Source organism: Macrosteles quadrilineatus, unplaced genomic scaffold, assembly GCF_028750875.1.
Source record: "Macrosteles quadrilineatus isolate MER2022 unplaced genomic scaffold, UCM_ALF_1.0 Scaffold_5__1_contigs__length_97177068, whole genome shotgun sequence".
NCBI classification, from domain to species: Eukaryota; Metazoa; Arthropoda; class Insecta; order Hemiptera; family Cicadellidae; genus Macrosteles; species Macrosteles quadrilineatus.
Genome location: NW_026542598.1, coordinates 61,026,219 through 61,053,476, shown reverse-complemented (window position 1 = coordinate 61,053,476; position 27,258 = coordinate 61,026,219). Strand labels below are relative to the sequence as shown.

At 37.0% G+C, this 27,258-nt stretch overlaps 1 protein-coding gene across 1 annotated transcript; it reads right to left on the bottom strand.

Moving 5' to 3' along the window:
- Window positions 1–667: 667 nt before the first annotated feature.
- LOC128995345 (E3 SUMO-protein ligase EGR2-like) lies at window positions 668–25,561 on the bottom strand. The gene is made up of 2 exons (XM_054420332.1): window positions 25,443–25,561; window positions 668–4,984 (listed from the first exon to the last, which is right to left on the bottom strand). The coding sequence occupies exon 2, from the start codon at window positions 4,796–4,798 to the stop codon at window positions 3,182–3,184; it is 1,617 nt and encodes a 538-aa protein (XP_054276307.1). The 5' UTR covers window positions 4,799–4,984; window positions 25,443–25,561; the 3' UTR covers window positions 668–3,181.
- Window positions 25,562–27,258: the final 1,697 nt, after the last annotated feature.

Below are 27,258 nucleotides of genomic sequence, written 5' to 3'. Positions count from 1 at the left end.
ATAGCTCACATTCCCGATTAACATATAGGCATATTCTTATTTCAAAAATCCTTTCGGGCTCCGCCCCAGTGGCTCTGGAGTTTCCCATGTTAACCTTATGAGAAATGGAATTATTGAATCTTAACAGCTGTTTCAATTAAACAAGTTGGTTCTGTTCTATGATGTTCAATAGCATTAAAGTTACAAGGATTACCAACAGGGTGCAGCACTATTATTTCTTTTACATTTATGACAACAGCTAATTTGCAACCAAAAGGTGAGTGAGCGTAGCGAACGAACTTCAACCTGGAGGCGAGTTAGCGTAGCGAACGAGCTAACCTGAAGGCAAGTGAGCGCAGCGAACGAGCTCCAACCTAAAGGTGAGTGAGCGTAGCGAACGAGCTCCAACCTAAAGGTGAGTGAGCGTAGCGAACGAGCTCCAACCTAAAGGTGAGTGAGCGTAGCGAACAAACTTCAACCAGGACGTGATTGAGCCATGCGAACGAGATAATCTTGAAAATTAAGAAGTTAAACGGGGCAAAGCCCGCGGGTTACAGCTAGTTGTTAATAAACAACAGTAGCATAATATTAACTTCAGAACAACTTTTAACTAAAAATAGCTATACAATTTTCAACTCCACTCTCCACTAGGGGTTTGAGGTGAAACAACAACACGTAAATTGGACAAATATTGTTTATTCAAAATATTTTCCGATACTGTAAAGATCTGCAGTTAGGATTATTTAATGAGATGAATATTGAGCATTTGACATGAGAAAATAACTTAATGTATTAATGATCAATAAATATGAAAAAGAAAGCTTACAATGAGTCAGTGCTGTCCAAGGGGATTACAAATACTGCAGAAGATTTAAGAAAATAAATTATAAACAATACTATTGTAAACATAATATGAGATTTCTTATTATAGTCAAATAAAAATTGGAATGGCTTAGGAAAATAGCTTTAGATTTGTCTATTTGAGATAAGTGAATCTGAAATGTTTGAAATCTCCTTGCACTGGTCTGAACAATAGTAACAGATTACCGACTTAGTCTTAACATCACAATAAATTAACAAATAACGATACATACACTCTTTGCCTCGTTTACTTCAACAACAATAAATGCCATCAACTTAATATTCTCACAATTAACTAATAAAATATATTCAAAACTAAACAGATCTCGATGGGATGGAATAAACGAGGCAAACAGTTAAAGGAATACAACTATCTCCATTCATAATGACGTTACAATATTACAAAATAATTTATATAGTACAAAATGGCGTCAACATTTACACGAATCATATAAATACAAAGAGAATTATCAAAATAACTTACCCCTAAACTACCTTGTGGCACATCGAATCGGCTGAAGGGATAATGCCCAACGAAAACAGAAGTCAGCAAAAGCGCGGAAAATGGAAACGGAAAGAAACATCACTGTCGCCAATGGCCGGGGAACCTTGTCCAGGATTTGAGATTTGATTGGAGAAGCAAACATTTAACCCGTAATTGACACGACAAAACAACCAAAGCAACTCCGTCAAAGGTCTAATCAGGAAAGTCACAGATATTTGAGCGCGTACAGATTAAAAACTCAAAATGGATATGTTGACTGATTTTCAGTAAATGAAAAAATCTGCACGTTGTTAATTTCAGAGAAAAATTATCACTTGTTTATAATTATTCAGATTTATAAAAAAATTTAAATTTATCATTCGCTCATTCTAGTCGAGCTTATAGTAAAGCTGATATGTAATAACAGCTGTACTTTCTACTAATATCACAATGTTTAAAGACTTTCGTCCGTTTTTTCCGTAAACCAGGACTATCGAGTTAAACTATACATAAGTTATGTGTTAATGGTCTTACATTACATTAACGACGAATCGAGTAGGCCATGAGTTATTAGTTTTGTCATGTTTGATTACTTTACAAGTGTTACGTGAGAACGGTATCATCCAACTATACATTGACTATGAAAACGGTATATCTGAAATATACCTGTTGCTCACAACCATTCTGAGTATTACTGGACATATACAAAATGACACGTTTCAAAGATATGAAGATTAACACTTTTGTTATTTTAGCAATAATTTTAAACATAACAGACGCCTGACAACATACTGGCGATGCGTAACATACAAAACATATCTAGTCTACTTCCATGTAGCACTGACTAACACAGACCCTGGTCTCAATAACGGTGTAACAGAAATTTAGGCCAAAGCTAACCTACTTAAAAAGCAAACGGAAACACAACTGCTGAACGATAAATCTATGCAAAACAACTATAAAATGTATAAAAAGAACGTAACAGTGCACTAGTACATAGAGTACAAAACATTGATAACAATCGGCCTCTAACAACAGTTCTGTATGGGTCCCGGGTTTCTATAATGTATATAAAATATTTCTTCTGTGTAACATGAAAAGCAATATAACACCAACATAGCAACATCAACAAGTTGAGCATGTAACAACCAACATGGTCTGATCCCTACTTTACGCCTACATTGACATGGAAGATCTAAGGACAGGCGGGCGCTAGAGAAATTGTAGTACTTCACTGAACACCACGGTGTCAGACAACCTCATTACTTTGAATAATTGCTTTATGTTTACAGAATTATACTTATAATACTCTATTCCCACTCCTTGTTGTATTGGTTTTTGTTTAGTTTGTTTGAAATATCACAAATCAAGATCTACGATCTGTTAACAGTATTTGTTGATGCAAATTTAAATATTTGTACGTGTCAAATGATGTGGAAATTTCCTTTGCAAGTTTCTTTGAAACTTTGATATTAAATTCTGCCTAAATAGCATTAAGGTAATCATAAAGATAGTGAAGTTATTTATTCAGAGTGAAGAAATAACTTTTGATATTTTAAATAGATACTACGAGGCACAGATCAAGGCTTCGAGGGCCAAACATTGGCACTTGCAGAACGCCCAGCGCCCACTTTACTAGAAAAGCTAAGGTTTCAATATATTAGATTTATAGATACATCTCTCTCTACAATATACCACCAACCGTCCTGCAGCTGATGTTTCTAAGAACATCGCGAGGGACGAATAAATTAAAGGATCCACGACATGGCACAACAGCTGGAAGATCGCTTGAAGAATGTACACGAAGGGAAAGTGCGTACGCTCTTTGGTTTACTCGACATCGACGCCTCGAACGGTTCAATCCAGTTCCCTGGCGGTGTCCATGGGTGAGGAGCTCTCCACAGGTGACGAGTCCTCCTCTCTGTGGTCCAGGTCCGGCGTGACCCCAGGCTCGTAGCGGGCGTGAGTCCTCATGTGCCTCGTGATCATGTCTCTGCGACACGCCGCGTAGGGACACTGTGGACACTTGTACGGTTTCTCCCCGGTGTGAGTCCGTTGATGCGTCGACAGATGATCTGACCTGGAGAACACTTGTCCGCAAACACGGCAAGTGTACGGTTTGACGCCTGTGTGGAGCCGCATGTGCCTGGTCAACATGTCGCTGCGGGCGAACGATCGTTTACACACCTCGCAGAGATAAGCTTTAGAAGATGAGTCGCTGTTCTGCGTCCTGCTCTTGTGTCTCGACGCCATGTGCTTGGCGAGGCGGTCGTGGAGACTGAACATCTGACCACACACAGGACAGACGTACGCCACGTCGGAGCCTGGTGGCATCTCCTCGACGACTGGGTAGACCTCAAGGTTATATCGGACAGCGACCGACTCCTTCGTCGTAGGCGACGCGACGTCACCTTTGACTACAGGTACTGAGACGGCGCCCCAAGGAGGAAGGACGCCGTAGGGTAGAAGGTGCGGGGGCAGGATGAAGCTGGGCTCGCTGATAGGTGAGTCCGCACTCGCGGAACTACTGAGACTCTTCATGGAGAGATCCAACGGGGAGTCTTGTGGCGTGGAGTGATCCGACTCCAACGAACCTTGCCCGTGGTGGGTCAGAGTCAGTGGGTGAGGGATGGACTTTCCGTGCTGCCGAAGAACCGTACCTCTCTCTGGAGTTTTGTCCTTGTCGGTACGTTCCGTTTTCGCTTCGAACCACAGGGGGAGATCCGAATCGGAGTGACTTCTCCGTCTAAAATAGTCCGGCAGGTACTTAGAATGTAGGTATCGTTCGAAGCTGTACACGGGGGCGGGCACCGGGGACGCGGGGGTGAGAGGGGACACCGGGGACACGGAGTAAAACCTATCGTGAGGTAAGGGAGGCATCCCCACCCCGGAGGAACAGTGGGCACAGGAACACCCCGGGTACCGCGGCTGAGGACTGACATGTGTCACCTCCTCGTCCGTATGTAGTTCGTGAAACTGTTTCACTTGTATTCTCGGAGGCGGAGGGGTACTTGCACTCCCGCTTTCCGCCTCCTCGTCTATACTACTGTCTTTGAGCCTTAACGGGCTGAAACTGATTTTGGGGGAGTCTGTGTTGGAACTGTGAGGACTCCTGTTGGCCGAGGACGCCGGGCTGAACACATCCTCTACCTCGTCCTCGCCCTCGGACAGCCTGGTCTGGCCGTCGAACCTGAACACGGTTTGCGGAGCCATCTGTTTGGGCGTCTTGAGCGCCGGAGCCTCGACGCACTCCTGCTTCACCTTGATCTCCGTTGTCGGGTTGTTGTTATTGTTGTTGTGGAGGGGACTGTTGTTGTTGACAGTCACCTGGGTGGCCAGTTTGCCCACTACGTCGTTGATCCTCTTCCTCTTACGTTGTTTGAAGGAGATGAAAGGCAGGTTATTGTTGTTGTTGTTGACATGGTGGGGATGCACATGGGCCTCTGCCATCGCCATCAGCAGCTCGCAGCGCATTGACGCTGCCTCTTCCTTCCTCTCCGGCTCCTACTCCTGCTGTCCACTGGCACCGCTGTCTCTCCCCTCAGCATCTCTGCACCACATCACACGCTGCCATCGGAACACCACGAGAACTGCACTATGAGAGAGGCGAAGATGTCTGCGGTGGAAGTTGTTGTTGAGCAAACGTCACACGATCTTCACCTGCAATAGAAAACATTCATTAGAATATAAAGCAATAACATACTAATAATGAGTAAGAGGGAATTAAATCACGCAACAATAACTCAAGCCAAGATAATAGACCAGCCACTACAACTTTTCCGATTATTGATTTATCCTCATATTTTAAAAGAATAGTCTACGTCCACACTAAATAAATTTCATGCGGCGCATAAAGAACTTCAGATTTAAATCGTTTTGTTATTTCCTATCTATCTCATACTGAAACTTTCTACCTTGTTGTTCTTCCCTTTTGAAAGACAAATTTACAGAACCAATTTTTAAACTAGTGAACTCTATTATTATCGCTATCACAAATTAGCGAAAACGTTACTTTAAGAGGCCCAATTAGAGATCGCACGCAGTTTTATCGCATTTTATCTGGCAACAGAGTCAAAGATCAACTTTTATTAGGCCTATCATGGTTGCGAAACTGTATCTGACTTTTAAAAATGTGTGCATGGCGTTCAATATATTTTTGTTCTTTGCTCATAATTTAACATATGAATGCAATATATACAGACATATACAGGCGATGATCCGTAGGAATGCAAAGTCCTTTCACTATTCCTGAAGTGTGTATATTCTCTATCATGATAACAGTTCAAGTACTGAAGTATAGACCTCAAATCGCTACTTATCACAAGGAACAATATGTGAAGAAAGAACTGCTTTTGTGCACAGTTTCCAGTAACGGGAACGTAATAACTTTGGCTTACGACCTCGCTTTGTTGAGCTTCTTACTTAGTGATACTTCTATGAAGAGTCACGTCCAGTGTTCAGGGCATGAACCCCATAAACCCGGTCGTACCCTCAGCTACGTTATCCGCAAACCTGCAGAGGAGTGGCGGTGATTTACAAGAGAACGAGGTACTAAATGTACTAAATGAGTCGGTAACTGTTCGCTCAATGCATGATGCATGATTTCAATGTGGCTTAGACGTAAGATTTGCAATAAATGGTAGAGCTGACAAGGAAAATACAGATACATAATGTAGGTTACCCCAGACACTCCCGCGTTTCTCTTTAATGTGATGGTTCTACTACAGAGCAAAAAACAATTACGCTATCGAAGACTTAATTACAGTTTACTCATCGGTATAATACTACACCGCTACCGATTTATTTGTGTATTTTCCTTAGAATATCGCATTCAAAAGCCTGACAAAAAAATCGTGATCATTCATTGATTTATTTAGTTCAGATGTTTTACCATTTTTCTATTGACCTACACCAACGATTTTTTTATGAGTTGCTCATAGTATAGGTACATATCCCAATCGTGTATAATCTTTATCAACCTGTTGGAATTTAATTTCAACCAAATGTACTAGAATTGAGATTAGGTATGAGTTAAAGCATTTAAATAACAAAAACAATAATTTTCGTATAAAGTAATCAAACCACTGTAGTGTTTGATGTATGAAGGGGTGTGATATATTGGATCATTTTCAGTTCTACCAAGCAGCCGTGGAAGACGCTCCATTTTCTTCAAGAGATGTGTTTATCTTCAACCGTCCGCGTGTTCGTTGTCATGGCAACTGAGGTTTGATGCTTGTTTGTGCTTTAAGCTGCTTTACCTGCTTTCTTCCTACTGGTCGCGAACCTATTGGAATCATCTTGTTACCGTATTGTAAGAGGTTTGCGTTGGATTAAGCTGTGTTTAATCCTACCTGGAAGATGAAATGCTCGTTAATTGGAAAAGAGGCGACTTTACACGTCGTCCTACTCAGATCTTGATCCTCAGCAGCTAACAAGGATTTAATTGGTGGGGATACTAGGAATAATCGTTGCAAGCTAATGCTGTTGTTTACTATAATCCTAATATTCGGAGACTACTTTAGATGAGGTTTTAATTATACTACGAAATTATAAGGAGGATTCTTTGATATATATTGCTTCAGCCAAAGATAATGTAATTTTGATTTGTATAACAAATAGTGTCCATAAAATTGCGATTCGATCTTGCAAAAGTACAACGAACACAACTTATTTTGAAACATCCTCTCTATGTAATTTGTAATACTTGATAACCGGTATGGTATCAAAGCCATTTGATAATTCAATTTTTTTTTTAATACCTGATTTTGAAACTAGTTTCTACGCTCTTTTTATCGAACGATGTTTAGCAGAAAACTCCTAGTGGTAACATAGTGGTAAGCAGTAACTAGTTGCTAAGTGCAATTCATCCATTACCATAAGCTTGTACTAATACTTTTTTTAAATCCACCACTTGCTTAAATCTTTTTTTTTTTTTCAAAGAAATCGTCAATATAATTCCATCTTTTCCAACAGCGCAATCAAATACTATCACGTTCGCCAGAAACAAACCGCCGTCATATTTAGCATGTCATGAGTGTAATTAAGCCCAGTGTTAATCTCCACGCCTCTGGTTTGAGCGGACCAAATGAATTTCACACCCTCAGACACACGACAGCTGGGGCCAGTTAACCGCTCCCGGCCCAGAGTTGTATCTTCCTCTGTAATTATTTGATTTGCTGAATTCCTCCGGTTTCCACAGCAGATGTTAGTGTCGTGTGGTGAAACGCGAAGATTCACAAGGGTTAATTAGAAGTATTACTGATCTAGAACCAGTTCCAATTATCCCGTTACGTATCGCCTTAAGATGCAGTAAAATATTGAACGGAACTATACATGCGGGTAAGTCTTATCTCGAGGCGGTTATTTGTATTGCATTCCTAGATAAGAACCTGTTCGTAAGGATTTTAAATAAAGTAGTTTAAGCAGTTTGTACTCCTTTGTATGTAATTATATGTAAAATTGTTTATAAATAGTTGTGCCTTTTAAAGGGGTTAAAAGATATCTTTACGACAGTCCCATTCCCATTTCCCCCAAAAGTGGGAATTTCTTGGAAACCGGTCAATTTGGTCGGCGCGGCGGCAAACAACAGGCTTCTTATGTGACACGTAAATCTGGCCAGGTAGTGTTTAGTTTTAATTACGGGCATATTCCATTAGAGTGGCACTGGCCGAGTGTGAGTAGGTCCTCAATTAGCACTGTGGCGCGGTGGGTGGCGGCCTGTCAAACTAACTCCTATCTTCCCGCCACACCACCTACCACCTGCTAATGGACACTGCCTTACGGACTGAGCATTATCATAATTCGGCATTTTGTTTTATGCAAATCAAACTTGTCAAGCGGCTCATTTGTTGGCGAAATAATTGACGCGGAGTCATCAAACAAGCGGGTGTATCGTTTAGACGTTGTAGCAACTATTTTGATAGAAAAGTTGACCGGTTCTCCGGTTCCCTGGGAACCGACAGGTCACGGGTGTACGCAGAAGCTTTGAACTGCTTTTGTTTGAGAAATTTATTGGATGTTATAAGATACAAATCTTGAACATTAATCAATGTTTTTAGCGAATTGACGCATGTTGTCGTAAGACGAGTTTTAACAAAACATCTGACAGATAACCTTTTAAATCAAAACAAGCCTGCATTGCTGATAAGCACTGCAGCTGTATTTTAACTTTTTTCTAAATCGAATGTGACCTTTAATTATTGTCATTTCAGTCAATTACGATTGTTTAAAAAAAATACAAGTCTCGTGGTATCATTAACTAAAACGTACATGAATTGTATGTATTATATGGTATTATTAAGGTAAACAAATGTATAATTTACTGTAGCGGAGCACCAAAATACTTCAGAAATTATTTTATAATAATTTGTAAAAAGATGCAAAACACAGTGGAGGTAACATGTAAATAGGTTAGGTTATATTACAAAATATATAGGTTTTATTAGTTTTTAAATATAAAAAATTATCGTGGTATTTAATTGTAAAAATAATTAGCAGAAGGGTGGGACGTATAGATTATACAAAAATGTTGTGCCATAGAGTTTAGTATAATAGAATTACCTGAGGTAAATTTATCAGCAAAGACATTTTATTTTATTTGTATTTTATTTGGAAACGCAACGCCAGAGTACTTTGCTTATTCTCTAGACATATAGACTAGCTATGCTCCAAATTACCATCCATAACATATTCATGCATTATCACGCGTTTAGCGATTATCGATATATCAGCACAAGCCTCCAAAATCTATCTCCCGCATTCTAAAAAACCACACCCGGAATCATCCGGTAATTTATTATGAAACACAAAGCCTTTCCCATTTAAAACTCATTTTGAAAGAACGACAGCGATAAAAATAGCGACACCTATGGGTGCGATAGGCCTTGCGCCACGACAGTCAAACCTGACCGGGGCCTGTTTTGCAACGGGGAGCTTTGTCAACCGATTTTTCAACTCACACCACAGCGCAGCAGGTGACAGTGACAATGGTTCCACAACTTTCCACCCATTATGCAACAAGGACTTATCAGCTGGTTAGAGGTTTGTTAGGTGACGGAAATCTGTTAAACGATCTGTTAGCAGTTCCAGGATTTTAATATAAAATATATATGTAGTAAATATATAATATGGATGTATATACTTTATATTTCAGACTATTACAGTTAGATGAAGTACAGATAAATATGGAAAGAAAAAATATCCTTGAAAACCCTATCTCGTTGTTAAGAGGTCGTTAAGTGACAAATATTTTAAAAATAACCCGTATTTATATGCTTTAATACTTAAGGATGTTTTATGGTGAAAATCTCTCCATTAGTTGAATAAAAAAAGGATATGAAAAATGTATTTTGATAATCATTGTTCTTAGCTGTTAGGTAAAGGAAGATGTGTTTCGACAAGCTCTTAGTTTCTGTTAAGGATTTTGACATAAACGAGGAGGAGTAGAAGACTATAAATATTGTTCAGGAAAATAAGTATCTGACTTAAACTTGAACTTAAAACAAGGGATAGAGGAGGAAACACAGGCATCGGGCGGTCAACCTTTTATGTCTAAGTTAAATGGGTTTATATACGTGGATAACGAAATCATGGAATAAGTAACAACATTATAGCATTAAAGCATAGGATGCAGTAGCATTAAATGAGATTTATCATGATAATGGTTAGCATTTCTAACAAACAAGGGTTCTAGTGTAAAAGTCATAATTTTGTTGTTAAGTTCATGGAATAAGTATTACCCTACATATTTTCGTACAGGAGGATATATAGTACTGTACTTTCCTCTCTAACTTTATTTTTTTCGGACAGAAGTCCCACTTTGTACAGTACATGCTACACAAACTGAATTCACATTAAAAAAATAAACACCATACATTGTACGTAGAAGATTTGTTTATTCATCTAGTTATAATTTCATGCAGATGATATACTAATTATAACCAACTCCAATTGAATTCCTACCATCAAAACCACGAGTATAGAAATTACATGAATAACCCGACAGTTAAAAATAAACATAAGCGAAAGGACTAATAAGTATTTACAAAGCAAATCAAAACGATAAAACGAAACTCAGCAAATCCGATGCCCTGAAAGTGAGCGAGCAACGTTTGAAGTATTAAGTGGCAATATCGATGGGTCCACGAGGCACGGTGACGAAGTTGAGGGTTGGGAGGGTTGGGGGTATATAAGGGTATGGTGGTATGGGGGTATAATGTATTGATCAGCTGTAGAGGATAGTCTACGCTGTGTGTGCTACGACCGACTGCACTGCAGTGCATCGGTGCATTTTTATTGCACTTCATTCGACCCACTTGCAACTCCGTTTACACGTGCCTTTTAGCGTTGATTTGCTCTCCTTCCGCTTTCATGTGATCTGTATGTACAATTGGTGGGGTAGTTTGTATACCAGTGAAGCAAATATTGTTTGAGAATAAATTGACGGTGTTTCAAAAAGTGAGTAGATTTCCACTAAATTGTCAATTAATTGTCTGGTGAAAATGATTTTCGTCTTCAAGATTCTACAGTAATCTATTAATTATTAATCCTGACAATAAACTTAAAAAAGCATTATAATAAAAGAAATTGAATCCAAAATGTAATAAATTATGATGCAATTATATTTCCTCCATAACTTCCAAATAGCACAGTAAAATACCAATATTACTGATATAATACATAAATTAAAGAACACCATCGACTGTTTGTTTTTAGTTATTTAGTGGTTCAGTTATTTATTATTCAGTTATTTCAGTTTATTATCGAATGCATTGGTACGAAAAACTATTGCTAGCAAAGCTTATGTATTTACATTGAATAAAGATATTGCAAATTAGTTTTGGCCAAAAATATATACACACCACAGTGAGTGCTTGTTTGGATTTTGTAAAAGGTTAAAACTTACTATGAAAATAAATAGGTGGAAATAAATAATAAAAGGATTTTAAAATAAATAATAGCCTAGTTATTCCCCGTAACAAACCTGTGGTACTGTTGTATACAAAACAAATAATTTAAATGATTCAATTTTATAATAATTAATATCTGGATTTAATACTTATAAACAACCTAAGAATACTTTTAAAAATCTAAGTATTATTGTTCACTGTCCAGAAGATTCCCACGTTGTTTCAAGTATAGGTCGCCACATTAAAGGAAACCGTGGCTTTGTTCAGATAAGCAAGGAAGCGGTCTGAGGATAAAAGAGAAATACGTCGATATAATGCTTACGTATTCTAACGTTTTGTTTAGGTTCTATTCTAACATCAATCACGTATAATAACGAACGCAATTTATTATTCTCTTGACGGTAAATATTCTTCGTAACATTAAGATATTTACGGTACACTTTTACCTTTCCTTTTTTCTGGAGGCCATTTGTAATAAAATTCTGTTAATAAATTCAAATCTTTGTGGGCAATGGTAGATTAAAAACTAACATAATTTTGTATGTCCAATGTAGGGGTTAAAAGTTCACTTAAAATTACACATGGGGCCAATAATTGAAGACTTCTTAACAAATTCATCAACAGTTAGTTTTCAGTTAATTTATTAGTAAAGTAATAGCTACGAAAACCTACTGAATTGAACAAAACAAATTCCTAAGGACTTTTTAACCACATAGTAAGGTATTTAGAGTACAATAAATTTTTAAATTTATAACTATCAAAACAAATCTCATATCCAACGTCTCAAATACTCATAAAGTAACAAAAATCCATTTTTAAGAGTAATCTACAATTCATAGAAGGTTCTCCTCACCCGAATGTCTATATTTATTATATAGTCAGACCTACAGCTCAATGTAAGGTCCACACCTCACTAACAATGTAAATTAAATATTGGTGATTGATGAGATTCCAATCCAAATCTTCTGAACAGAAGACCTGCACTCCGCAAAATCGATATGAAAATACCATAACGTGAACTCACACTTTATCAACCTATGGACTTTCCCCCACTTGTTACAAAAACTTTAATAAACATAACTGCGACTGTATGAAGCCCAAAAGGGGTGTAATTGGAGCAGCTTCAGCACGGAATGTAGCGGCGGCAGAAGAGGCAGAGGCAGAGACAGGTTGCTGAGGTAAATACTACCAGAGGAGCTTTTTGTGACGCGAGAAGCGGTCAGTGAACCAACTGCGACAGGTTTACCTCAGCTCCAACCTTCACACACTTTTAGACTCCCCCATCCTTCACGAGCTACAACTGCCTTCAGCGTGCTGCTGGTAGCAAAGGAGATCGGATGTTGTGTGTTTTTACGCCAGTGGCATTTTTTAAGTTTTGAAAGGGAACGGTCCAAACCCTGGTTTTCATCCTATCTAACGTCGACCTTTTTGTTAGAATTATTAATTCATAGCCCAATGACAAATGGGTCTGGAAACGAACTCGCTTGGATTCGAACCAGCGACCTTTAGATTTGAGGCGAGCACTGTAACCACTCGGCTACCCAGACAAAACGGATTGGACGTTTTGTGTTTATAGAACCGAATGAACTTTATTTTTCTCTTCTGTCTCTGCTACTCGTCTCTTACTGACCACTCTATACATTTGGCAAGCTAAATTAGGACTTTGGATGTGTTGTTTAAACAAACACTGGTAGCACCGGTAAATCGAAAACCATGAAAATGTACGTCTTAAAAATTATAAGGTGCTGTAATTTTGTACTTCGTTGAAGAAATAAAAATACTAAGCAAAAACATCAATGTGAATAACTTAACAAGATTATGAAATGACGCTTGAAAAACTAAATTAGTTTGAAACAGAAAGGAAACAGGAAGGGATGTGATTGGCCAATCAGCCTCCTCGATAATTCTTATAATAGAATTATATGTCATTTTATTAAAAACCAAAACCTTAGTTGCATACGAATCCGAATCCTATATACTGAACAACCATATTTAAAAATCGAACTATAGCGTACTCCGTTTGCAGAAAACTTCTAACATAAAAAACACATTATGCCCAAGGAAAGTGATTTGGTGTATATAAACAACTTTCTGAGATAAAATAAACAAAGGTGTATTTCCGAGGAGGTTATTGACCTATTGACAAAGTTAAAAGCCTACTACGCAATACGTTACGGTAGCACGTAACCAAGGCGACGTAAGGGGGTGGGGGGAGGTAAACCACCCCTTCCGGCTACCCCAACAAACTTAGCCTTCTCCCAACTTTGTGATCCACCCGTAATTTGCCTAAAACTGTGAGAATTAAAATATTTACGAGATTTTAATGGGAGAGTCACGGCTTTGATTACCTACACATAAAAAACATTAAGGGGTGTCGAAAGCTTGTGGACAGCTGGCTAAAGATGGTTCTTATTTATTATTTTTAAGTCCAATTAGAGTAGATACAAAAAAATCTGCTGTAGCCAAGGCTGCATATATAACAACGGTTGGTTACGATTAATATTTGTAGTTGTTACACTTGTGATTAAAAGTTCCATACAATTTTTACAGAGGCAAACTATCATCCTGAGTTATTGTACCATTTAAATGCATCTTCATCCCTAAGAGACAGAAAACCATTCAAAAATCCGATTCATAAAATTAAAAAGATCACTATTAAAAAAAGTTATTTATTGTTACCAGATTCAATAGATAGCCCAGAATGGAAATTGGAAATGTGTATATTATATGTGATTACATTTATACTATAACCGTATAGGCTACTCATATGGAACTTATTATATGGAAGAGTCCTTCAAACTATTTACTTTACCAACGGCAAAATTACATTATCTGTTTAAAAACTCCGGATTTTATTACATAACACCATTAGCAACAAAACCCATTAGACTCAAAGATAAAATTAGTCGAGAATCCACAAATTGACACAGCTGACATTTTATTACACCTATAAATCGGTAATTAAACGATACGCTAATTGCAAAAAGTGTGGAAGTAATCGCAAGATGGGCTGAGAAATGGCACGGAGGTGAGGTAATAAAAGCAATGTTACTGTTTTTGATGGCGGATTTATGGCGGGCCGGATGACCGGATTTGCGTGGGAGTCTCGTCGGATTCCTGGCAGGATGACTCCTCGTCGGATTCCTACTTTGAGTCGCCGCCGGAGTCGGACTGATCTCGATCGCTGATAACAGTCTTCTAATTATCTTGTTTATCAAGACAAACTATGACACCGGGTATACCTCTTGTCCCTTTTGTTTCTTTTCCCGACTCCCGTATCGGACCATCTACAGTAGACTGTGGGAAAGTGTGGGCAGAGATTGAGAACTGTATGTGTCGCTATAGGTATATTGGAATTGGTGTGTAGTCCAGTATAAATTGAGTGTCTCAGATGAAATTGTTGTAGTTTGTTTACCAAACAACTATTATTTAAAAATAGTTGTTTTCAGAATTTATTTTAACGACACTATACCTGGTGAAAACATGATATCACTCAGGTTTAGCTGTTTTTAGTAACTGTCAACAGCCTATATGGCAAAATCGTAGTTAAATTTAGCACTTGTACTTAAGTTAAATAAATTATACTGGATTTAGGTGCATATTTTATGTTACGAGTAAGACTTAATTTGATCGTGTCCAGCGATGCTTTCGGTATTTATTGAACCTGTAATATACCATAATTGGATACTGTTAAAACTGTTTGTAAAACTGTATGAAATCATAATGCATCTTTTAAGAGCAAATGTTTACGGAAACATACAGAACGAGAGAAGCTAAGTGATTAAAATTAAGAACTCTAACAAGGAAACCAAAATAAAGCAATAAGGCCATCAACCTTAAAATTATTATAAAATTTACGAACATCGACCCATATCACAGAGAAAAAAACTATCAAAATAATTAGGAGTATATAAATATTTTATCGCCCAATAGATTTATTTTATATTAATTTATCCTTGATTCTCATACAAAAACACACACGTAATAAAAAAACCAGCAGCATTTTATTGGCTGAAGATTTACCTACAAAAACTCTAAGGCAATGGTTAAAAACAAATAGCATTCGCACAAAAACAGAAGCATTGTTTACTAATATATCAGAGTAGAGCGTAGAGGTTATCATCCCTCGTGGGGGGTTGCGGGTGGGCGGGGGGAGGTTTTCCACGAGTAGCCCAAGTTGTCGTGTGTTGCGCTATATCGACCCGCCCGGGCCGTGGCGTTACACCCTGGAGTTCAAGGTCGCACGTGTCTGTCGACCTTCACCCCCACCACCCCCCGCCACCCCCTAGACACCAGACCGTCCGCACAGGATAGGATAATTGGCCACATGTAGGCAAAGGCGACAATCCACCGACCGCTATCCGCTATCCGCTATCCGCTATCAACTATCTACATCGAGATTAACCACTCGAAGATCCTACTTGTTCGTCCGACCAGATAAATCTAGTTAATTGTTTCGTCTGAAAAATCCGCTTGTTTGTCTGATTTTGTTATGAGCGTATTTGACGTTGTGCAACTTTCATCCAATTGTAACATAAAACCTGTTTTGGTGTGGTGGTTGCTATGCGTGTCCAGCACATGTTTCTCTCTTATTTTATTTTTATTGTATGTCTATTATAAAATACACATCAATGCATAATACTCCTGGGGAGTATTGATGTAAACACAAGGTCCAAGTTGACATGAGGTTTTGTAGTTGACAAAAATCACGTAAAATGTAAACAAATCGGTTTGTGCTTTCTACCAATTTCAAATCAACTCCCCATCAAATGCGGCAACTCGTGTCACTAGCAAGTTCAGGTTTTTACTTTTGTATATCTAATTGTATAAATTCGGAGCACATGAAAAGAGCCCGAAATTTTAATCCCCAAAAAGGTTCACTAATCTTTAGCATGGAAAGAGCCCGGGTCTCCACAGGTACCTGAGGAAGAGGATGCTGACTCGTGTTCTGAAATAGTGTTGTGTTTGGTTGGGTTAGGTTATTTCTTAGAAAAACAGTAACACTTCGTCCCACTCGCTTTTACAGATGATTAAATAAGCTAATGAAGTAACATTTCGGCCCGACGAAAAATTGACAAGGGTTGAGGAACGCAGTTTAGGTAGTAAGAGGTACATGACCTGTATACTTTGCAACCACCCTCTGGTGGAATGTCGCCCAACCGTCACCCCTTGCATCCTCTGACCTCACATAACGGAGAATCGGTGGAATCTTACCTAACCTAACCTAACCTAACCTAACCTAACCTGTCAAATATTTTGTTGGGACGAAGTGTTACTAGTGGGCAGGTAGAGAGTTGAACCGTAGGCCACATCTGAGGGTTTCGGGCCGAAATGTTACTGGGCCGATGTGTTACTTGGGCCGAAGTGTTACGACACGGTTAGGTTAGGTTAAGTTAGGTTAGGTTAGGTTAGGTTAGGTTAGGTTAGGTTAGGTTAGGTTAGGTTAGGTTGGGTTGGGTTGGGTTAGGTTAGGTAAACAGACTATATCTTTTAGTAATGTAAATATCTTTTAATAATCTATATTTTAATAAGTATCTTTTAACAGTATATATTTTAATATTGTAAATAAATTCATGTATTTCAACTGTGTTATTGGTTCTTTCTCCTTTAAATACCCGTTGTGAAAGTTCTAGGATCACACCGTCCTGGGAGGGACCTTGGAGGTCCGGGCGCTTTTCATGCGTCTGCCTGAGTTTTTGGGCTCTTTTCATGTGCGCTCTATAAATTCAATGACGTAGCCAGGGGGGTCCTGGCGGTCCGAACCCCCCCTTCCGGTCTTAAATATAATACTTTTTTGTAAAATTACATGTAAAATTATATAATCATACGGTATTGACATTGGGGTTGATTATTTTCAATGCCAAGAGAGCTAAGAGAAACTGTTTTAAGGTCTATATTTTTTTCCGGGCCCCCCTTTTACCTGGGGAGTATGGAATACCACCCAGACCCCCCGGTCTGTCGCCCCCTCCCCTATTTTGAAATCCTGGCTACGTCACTGAGCTCTGCTTGTATTGTGTAGTGTGAGGAAATAGAAGTTCATCAAAGAATAATACAGTATTATGAATATTATTTACCTTGTTTGATTTGGATATGAAAATTCTTGTTTTAAATCGTTAAGCCCATAATCGCTTCTTGATATCGAGAAGCGATTCATGAATTAAACAGCTTTCCAAACGCCTTAGGAATTTACCAATCCAAGAATAATATATCGTTGAGTCTAAATAAACTGTGTTTAGGCAACAACTTATTAAAGCCCTCCCAGTTTATGGACGGAAATCTCACCCGTATATCATAGGATTTGACAATGCGAATTTACAAATTTGACAATAAAACGGGATTCCCGTTTTGACTCTACCACTTCTACCAATAATCCCTCAAGAACCGGGAGTTAACTCGATAAATCTAACTGGTTGGTCGAAACCAAAGTTAAGCTATCAGGATTTAATCCTACCGGACGGTATACACAGCGGGGATCTGGTCCTGTTGGTATTTTATGACGCTCACATGAGTGTGTGTGTGTGAATGTGTAGGGCGACCCACTGACTTGACATCTGTTTTACAAACAACTGCCCAAAATTATGTTTGCTACACACGACCTAACGGTGTTTGATTCAGAGCGTCGCTCGAGCGCCTTTGACGGAGTTAATTTAAATTTAACCCAAGTATCATAAATCATTAATCTCTCTAATTAACGTAGCCTACAGATCCAGGCATATTTCGTTAACTTGCGCGAAATAGCAAACGGTTTTTGTTTTTGTATAGGAATAAGTTTAGTTTTGTGTGGCGAAAAATACGTAAGTATTGTGAATGTGTAGTGGAAGTGTTTTTTAACATTTTGAACTCTTTAATGTTTGTTGTGGAGTTATGCGATTTAGTCCTTTTCGGTGTTTATAGTATACGCGTTGTATATACTATACTATGCATAATATACATACTATTCATAATTATACAGTTTTTAAAGGATCGTAACTAATATTTACCCTTCAAAAGTAATACATGTATTTAGAATTTATCGCCAATCAATGCAATAAATAAAAGTTGAATTCACGTATGCTTGATTAAGATATCCATAGGATTGTGAACATTTCCCATACAACAAACCAGTAAATGTCTAACACTGACGACACTATGACAAAGTCATGATGATAGGCCTAAGTCTTTGAGTACATAAAGTAACTTCAACTGTAATTACTTTATGTAAATACGCTAGCGTCACGTCGCGTAGTACTCCATGGTGCAACAGGTGCGACAGTCTCTCTCTCACCCCCTGCACCCCCTGGACTGCTCCAACTGTTGCATCAGGGCGACGTCACTGACCCCCCTGGCTGATCAATAACCATCCCCTACCACTTTCACTGAGGGATGATCTCTTTTAGCCCTGTAATTTGCTGGAAAATACTAGGGATTGAGTAAGGGTAGAATCTGTTGGGATAGTGTAAAATGGGATTTATTTTATTAATTTATTATTTTTTTTTATTTCGGCGATTATTTATTATTGTATTTACCAATCACGAAAACTGTTATTCTTTAGTCAAGAATACAAGGAGAGTAAGATCTCGTAAGGGTGTAACCTTTTCTTACTAGTGTAAAGAGATTGTATTACTAGTTTTGTCGATGTAATTTTTTATTTTACCAACGGAAACCAAATATTGTACAGATAACTAAGCGATGACAGAAAAACGACAGTAAACTAAAACAAATATTTTCCGATAGTACTGGTCTAGTGCTAGTGACCTCTAGGAAGCATTACGGTTATGGCTATAATTTTACCAACGATAGGGATACTAAACTGGTGAAAACAATTCTTCCAGTTGCCTAATTTCTTTGACTATTTTTGATCAAGTACAAGAGGGAAAAATGAACTTTGGACGATGGAGGAACATTTTAAAATGTTAGTGTTAGCATTAGCATTCCAATATTACCCTGCAAGAGCTTTTAGGGAAAGCCTACAATCCTCGGCTGAGAATATTATCCATGGTAGTGTACATTTCTACTCTCTAGGATGCGTAGTGAGTTGGAGATTCTCACACAACATTCGGAGGGTGTAGAGTGTAGGGCCTACAGTAGGCGGTAGAATAGAGGAAGTGCAGCACTTGTGTTGAGCCAGTCACGGACAAACACTCTGCTTTACAGATTGGCCAGCTCGCCCACAACACGACAAATATTGACCAGACAATGGGCTTTCCGCAAACATCTACCTCAACAAGTCTTGGGACTGGTGGGCTTTGTATAGATTCTTGAAGGATTCCGAATAGATTTGTTGAGCGAATATGTATATTTCAAAATGAGAATCGTACAGAATCTGATTTAGAAATATTCGCATCTTTGGTAAAGAGAGCATTAGAGTAGATTACAGCTGTTCTACAACTGCTGTTGCGCTGTTGCAATAAAAAGTCAGGAAAACTTATTATACACTGAAAAATTTTACTACGTACTCTAACAAAGTGCATTTTAAAATGTATACTTAGTCAATAAGAACGCAATTAATCTCTGCCCAATTAAGTGTTTTTCTTTACAGTTAGAACAGCTTTGAAATTGCCAATACAAAAACAAGCTAGTTGTCGACTATCGTCTTCTGGCGATTCTGAACATTCAGTTAAACTTAATCCAAAACATATCCAAAAATAGAATACGACTGAAGAATATGGTATTTCACTAAGTTTCTTATTTATTCATGCGCTTTAATTTTATTCGCTTTGAATTCTAATCGAATTAAAAATTACAGACAACATTACGATATCATTCACTTGGTAATAATTCAAGATAGTCTTCTTAGAATGGTTTCTGGGCGAAAATAGCAAAACTGAGTTTAAAAAAATACCTCATTTGAATATTATCGGATGAAAAAATACAATGTTAAACAATTGATTATGGTTTAAAAAAACCAAAGATTTAAAAACTCATAATTTTATAATTAGCTCAGTTGTTCTAAAAACGTATATATACTAGGTACAGTTATAATCAAACTATACTACAATTGAATAACCAACAATACAATATGTCGTTTCATTTAGAGTTACTACGCGAAATCACAATTTTAAACGGTTATCTTTGAACATAATAGGCTACTTTGTTGAACATTTTCTGACATATTTAGGAATATTTCAATGTCAGAACAACCCAAACAAGTTTAGACGTTTTTTACATCTATTTAGTTTTAATTAATTAGTAATGCATTACAAAAAGTTTCGAGGCAAAAACTGGCATCTGCAAATGGGGCAACACCTACCAGGCGTGTAGTGTCAAAGTCGCCTCCCAGGGCTTATCACAGACAGACAGACAGACAGACAGACAGACAGACAGACAGACAGAAATGTGATCTGTTGTAGGCGTGTGTGGGAGTGCATCGCACTAGACACAACACACGCACACCAACACCTGAGGTGCTCATTTTGTACTTTAAAATGTAAACCTCAGTGATAACTAAGCTAATTTTGAAATGGAAAACAGCGTATACTTGATGGAATGAGAAAAATCTAATTGTATGATGAATACATGAATATTTTCACGTATACTCAATGCTAACTTTGAACCATTACTTTTTCTTGTGTAAGCAGATATATTTGTCAGAAAGCCTCTATTATTACAGTACTAATATGAGGAGAGCTATGGTACTTTATTGTATTTCAAAGTCATACCATATATTATTTAATATAATTAGTCGGTGACAATAGCTTGGTTTTCTAACTTGACGATACAAATAAATTTATACTCTTATCCTGCGAGACTAACTCCTCATGACTATTTATTCTTAAATAAATTGTTTGTAAACACCCCATTATTACAGAATGTGTTTTTACGATTGAGTCTTTGTTTGAGTGTCACGTTAAATCGGGACATACAGTATTGGATTCACTAATTTTGCACTTAACGAACAAGTTAATTAGGACCAATGTACGCTGTAGTTGTTTAAAACTGCTGCTATGTAAAATCAAGGGGTCGAATATTGTGTAAATAAATAAGATGAAAGAATAAATTTTCTAAGTTATTACAAAGCCAAAACTTACCATTTCTCCTTCGCCGTAGCAAAAAACCGTATTATCCTATGCAATTATAAGCCACGAATACCCAAATCACGGTCGATCTCTTCTCTCCGGTCCCCCACTACGCGAATCGCGTGGTTTCCATCGTTATCAGGGAAAGCTGGCCATTGGCTGTCCACGCCTTCCCCCCTCCACCTCCCCCCACGCTTTCTCATTAATTAATTAGGAGCCGTGAAGACACAAGACACCCGTGACAGGCATATCCGGCGCGAAGGACCAAAACTATACTGCGACTGCGTAATGCAGCAGACTTGCGTAGTTGCGTAGTGCCGTGCGTAAACGGCGTAAACCGGTCGTGGTCTTCCAGGGCAATTACCGCTCGTTTGTTTGGGGTTCGTACAACTGAGCGAACCGGTTTCAAGTGTTTGAATATCAATTTTGTTGATACGTAAACGTATTTGTAAGATAACAATCATTGAATTCGTATTCGAAAAGTTTCTTTACGTCTAGAAATCTGGAAACGCATGCCGATTTGTTCACAAATGATTATATTTTCGTCAAGAATAACAGTTTAACAAATATGAATCTATGACAATTTGTTGCCGGTTGTTAGTAACACACAATACATGTTTTCTTTCATAGGTAATACTGTATATTTCATAGCTCATTTCATAGTCGGTATGTTATATCGCTGCAATGTACTCGTAACAACGAATGTAATGTAGTGTAGGCCTATTCATATTTCTTTATATTGCATCAACTTATGTATCTTTGAAAGTATAAGTATCAAAAACATAACAAACATAATATACCACAGTTACATACAAATAATCTGTATACTACTATAGTAGTCAATGGTAGAAGTAAAAAATGATCATCATGGTTTTTTATATTTAAACATCAAATTTTAATTCTTTAAATTATTCATACCCTACGTTAATCGTCAAATTGACGGTTAGCAACATGGATATATATATTTTTTTTTAAATACAGTAGTTGAGCTGTATGAAGGCTAACTATCACGAGCAGCAAGTAAGTCTGCTTCTACGTTCAGTAAAGTTTACATTGTTTTATAAGGGTATGCATTATTATATTTTGCCGTTTACAATAATCCCAAAATTTGGTCCGTATACCAATTACTACAACAAAACCACTATACAAGTATATTAAGTATCAACAAAGGTTGCACAACGAAACACGTTTGTTTTGCTGCTAAAGCACATACTACATGGATTCATAGAAACTCTGACACAACAGTAATATTTGACGTCAATGCTATAGAATGTCGTGTAGATGACAACTTCCGAAGGTTCAGTGTTGAGTGGAAATGTGGAAATGGTCTCGGACATTCGTGTTTTACGAACTCATCCTAATAATTACAGGCTTCGTAGTCAGGAGTGCGTTTGTAGTTTGTAGATTGTGTTGGTAGCAACACGCCAACATGATGCGCATTTGTTTTGAAAATGAAACCTCACATATATTGACATTGGCGTATAAGGCACGTATTCCTCGAAATTTGTAATAATAATATTCACCATAGCCATTGTTAAAAATAGACAGATGAAAATATGTCAAAGTAAAAATGTAGAGAAAATAGAGAAAGGGAAAAGTTTAAATTAAACCCTGCTTACAGGTGGGTTTTAAATTTTACGTTCCGTTTTTTTCTGTTTTGTAAAATATTACATTTTTTCCTCTACATGTTGTAAAATTTTATTTATTTATTTTTGCATGGTGTACTCTTTAGACTTGTACTAATAAATAACAAACATTTAAATAGCTGTTAAAAGTTCACCTTTTATCGTTAAACCCCGTTGTCACGTACTGTAGTTGAATAAAGCTAAAAAAATATACATTTAATTTTTTGTACTTTTCGTATACACTCTATGCACAAAACCGCATTTTAGGGTCCATAGATATTTTTCTTATTAGTTTTATCTGACTACGTTTTTTAAAAGTGTGTATGGCTGCAATGGATCAAACTCATTTTGTATTAACAAATGCATGATCAATACAGAATAAGGTGTATAGAAAAAGATGTTTTAATTACGTCATGTATAATGGACATGACATTTTGATATTCTGAGCAACGAGTATATTTTGTTTGATTTAACTTCTACTTCTTCCTTAAACTCAAACTAATCTAAACTACATCTAAAAAATATGAACTATTTCGTTATCCAAATACATAATCGCGAAGAAGCCATAGCCCACATTAAGCAAAATGTTGTAGTTGTGTTAATTATTTTCTTTAAAAGTAGTTTCGTTCTAGCAATAAATATGTAGTTGATATCGAATTGGAAGCCGCACAAACAACCAATTAATTTTTAACTTAACCACTAAGTTACTATTGAATCTCGCAGTTCCATAGGAATTATTTTTCATCGTAAAGCGTAGGCCTAACAATAGCAATCCCTGAACAAAAAATATAATAAAACAAATTATATAACTAATAACTATCGAACCATTTGAAGGAGGAAATTATATTTGTAGGATACTCCTAGTTCATCATATACGTTTATGTTTAGATACTATAGTAGTTTTGCAATATATGTTACCCACTCATACAGTAAATTGTCACTTAGATTTTGAGTCGATAGATCGAAAAACTTGAACTACCGTAGGCCTACTCTACTTATTTAGGACTGTTTTGGAGCGTTTAAAGAACTAATTCGTTTTGAAAATCTTATTTTTAAGTGTCGCATCAATAAACATTAAAATACAACTAAATCTATTATTATCTGAAAATAAAATTTTTAGCTCGTAACAACACTAGTTAAGGTAATTTTTGATTTTATGTTACAATCAATACATGTGATGATTATTTTAACTGTTTATATTTCAAATACTTCTTATTTAAATTAGTAAACTCATTAATTTTTTATTACATTTTTAAGTCCTTTAATTCGTTGTATGAGCCAATATATCAAAATTGGTGAAGAAATTATTTATGTTAGTTTTTAGTACGTTACTACATATTCTTCGTTGTATAACATCAGTAACATGAAGAAATATGTTAAAATATTTATGTTTCGAGTTTTGTCATGTAACTGCAAATGGTGTTTATAAATGGTGTTGTAGCTGCATGTTTTGTCGTATAACAAGATTGTTTAAATATAACAGCATTGGACCGTATAACTATACGTTTCATTGTATAATTTTAAGGTTCGTATAACTGATAGCGATGTAAAACTACATTGTTGACATATAACAACATTGGGTCGGATTACTACACGTTTTATTCTATAATTAAGTTTTCGTATAACTGATAGCGATGTAAAACGACATTGTTGACATATAACTACATTGGGTCGTATAACTACACGTTTTATTGTATAATTTCAAGTTTTCGTATAACTAATAGCGTTGTAAAACATCATTGTTGACGTATAACAGCAGCTATATGATTAGTTTTAGAGCTATACGTGTTGTCGTAACTACACATATTGCTGAGTTACTACGTTGGTTATGACGCCGCGTACAGCGTACTACGAGTTGTAGTTATACGACATACGACAGCCACTATGACGCATCGTTTTCAGATACTCCTGGACTTGCGCATTGTCAAGTTTCCTGACAAAAGGAAAGTGGATTTATTCGGTTCGTCATTTAATCGAAGACTACATCAGTTTAAAACCACAGTTTTACTTAAAAATTTACAGTACTGTGTTTTCAATAACGACTATTTTCTATACCATTTTATGGATAAGATTTTTGTTTAGGTCTGTTACAATAAAATGTGTATACTTATAAAATTGCTCGTACCAAAAACGTATATGATTTGACAAAAATATGTCATATAAAATATTATGTATAATATTTCATCGTTGAGATAGTAAGCACTTACTCAAAAACAAAACGTGAAATTTGTTTCTAACGTCGTTTAAAATTAGGCCTTGTAACATTGTGACCAACATTGACTTGAAAAATATTTAACAGTGGTATTGGTATAATTTAGAGTATTGTCAGTTAATTTAACGTTATTACTTTAGTTTTGCGATCTTTCAAATATACGCGTAAACTCCTTGAGTTATTATAAATATTTTATTTAGGAAACCATGTGTGACATTGTCACAAATATAAAAGTTGTCTAATCCAATCCCAGACCCTAATATAATACTTTATTCCAAAGCTAAGACAACCGTATTATCCTCATATATCTCTGTTCAAATACAAATTTTTCAACGCATTTCCCGCTAAACCCTTCCACACATTTCACAAGACACTTACAGAAGCAGATGAAGGTGGACAAAGGTAGCTCCAATATCACAATATCACACGTCACTATCACACGCACACCGCGAAGTCTCCACCAATGCTACAACACATACTGAGCTCCTCGCGGTGAGAGCTCCGGAGCGCGAGTGTGGAAGCTCGGTCCGTGGCGCGCCCCCTCCCCCTCATCATCGCTCCCCCCGCCCCATACCAGCTGACCGGACTAATTAAATCGGGCCTGATAATGCATGATAACTGACACTTTGCTACCTGCTGCAGCACCGCAACGTGTGTGAAAACAAAACAATGGGAATAGGTTCGACATCTTCGCTTCGTTGGGGATGGAACGAGTTGATAGAATATCAGTATGAGTGTGGATGAGTTTGTTGAGTATTTGCTGCAGAAAGAGATGTATGTAATATACTAAGGGGAGCAAATGATTGTTTAAAGGAGATGTTGTTTATGACATCGTTATATTTTAACTGTGAAAGTATTGCTGTGGCGCGGTTATTCGAAGTTTACTAATCGATCGTTACACTTGATTCATATTCAAAATTGCTAAAAAGGTAAACGATTCATGATACTACGAGTAATAAGAATATCAAGAACTCATAAATGGTCTCAACATGCTACTTGATGTGTAACATGTTTGTATAAATAATCAACAAGGCCTAATTATTATTTTAGTAAGTATATTGTTATGACACTAAAAGTATTGCAAATTTCAAACATTTTAGTTGAAAGGTCTTAAATATATATTTTAATTGTATTAGAAATATAATTAATTAATAAAAGATAACAATTTCATATCATTTGAAGCTACCACAAACATTTAGAAAGCACAAAAAACTGTAAAATCCTATAATAAAGTAATGGTATTTTACTGTAAAACTTTTATATGGAAATGTATTTTTCGTGAGTCAATGACTTACTTCTCATTGTGAATTACAAAGACTCAATTACTAATGTTGACGTATTGCTGACTCAATCTTTTTCCTGCATTGAGTCGTAGAGCAACATTATAGTTTATTCTGCAAACAAAGAAACCTAAACCAAATCAACAAAACGATTCCCGCACGAACAACCGAGGGAAATACAAGACTAATAAAATAATAACAGGTATTAGTCTGGCGGCGAGGAGACGCCATCGACTTTTACGAAACTGCGGAATTCCGCTAACGGCAAAATTACAAACCCCGTCCTACACCCACAAGCGTCCCAGCGTCCCAAGTGATTTTTAAACCAAATTGCCAGTTTATATGAGCTCGAGGACCCAGTTTTGAGTCAATACAATAATTAGCGGCTCCATTAGGACCTTCCCCGAGGCACGGCGGGCGCCGACCCTTGATATATGGCACACCCACCCTTCGCTATTATCACTTCTTAAAGAGGACACCCGCCAAATCGGTCCACTTTTGGCGGCTTTTTAGCCGACCTGTTAGCTTCGGGCAAAGTGGTTACGGATAGTTAAGAAACTAAATTTAAAATGTGAGTCTATTGTTTTTGGTACCAAGAGTTGTATTGAATAATCAATACTCTGGACAATTTTTTGAAGAAAGACTTGATAAAACTAGTAAACAACTATTTATAGCTATGTTATATTACAACATTGTCACATAGTAGTTCGTAACCCACATTATACGATATATAGGTCATTCTATCTCCAAAATAGAACAATACTTCTCCCAGATAATCTTTATAAAGAACGTCCTTCATTCAACAATTCATTTTATCTTATAATTATTGTGTTTATTCTTACATTTCCTATGGTTATGAAAATGCATCCGAGTTTGAACACAGGAAGCTGCATATCATGCAGACCTTAGCCTCC

What these genes read in the sequence shown, in the direction of transcription:
- LOC128995345 (XM_054420332.1), bottom strand. Translation starts at nt 4,798, where the DNA reads ATGCGCTGCGAGCTGCTGATGGCGATGGCAGAGGCCCATGTGCATCCC.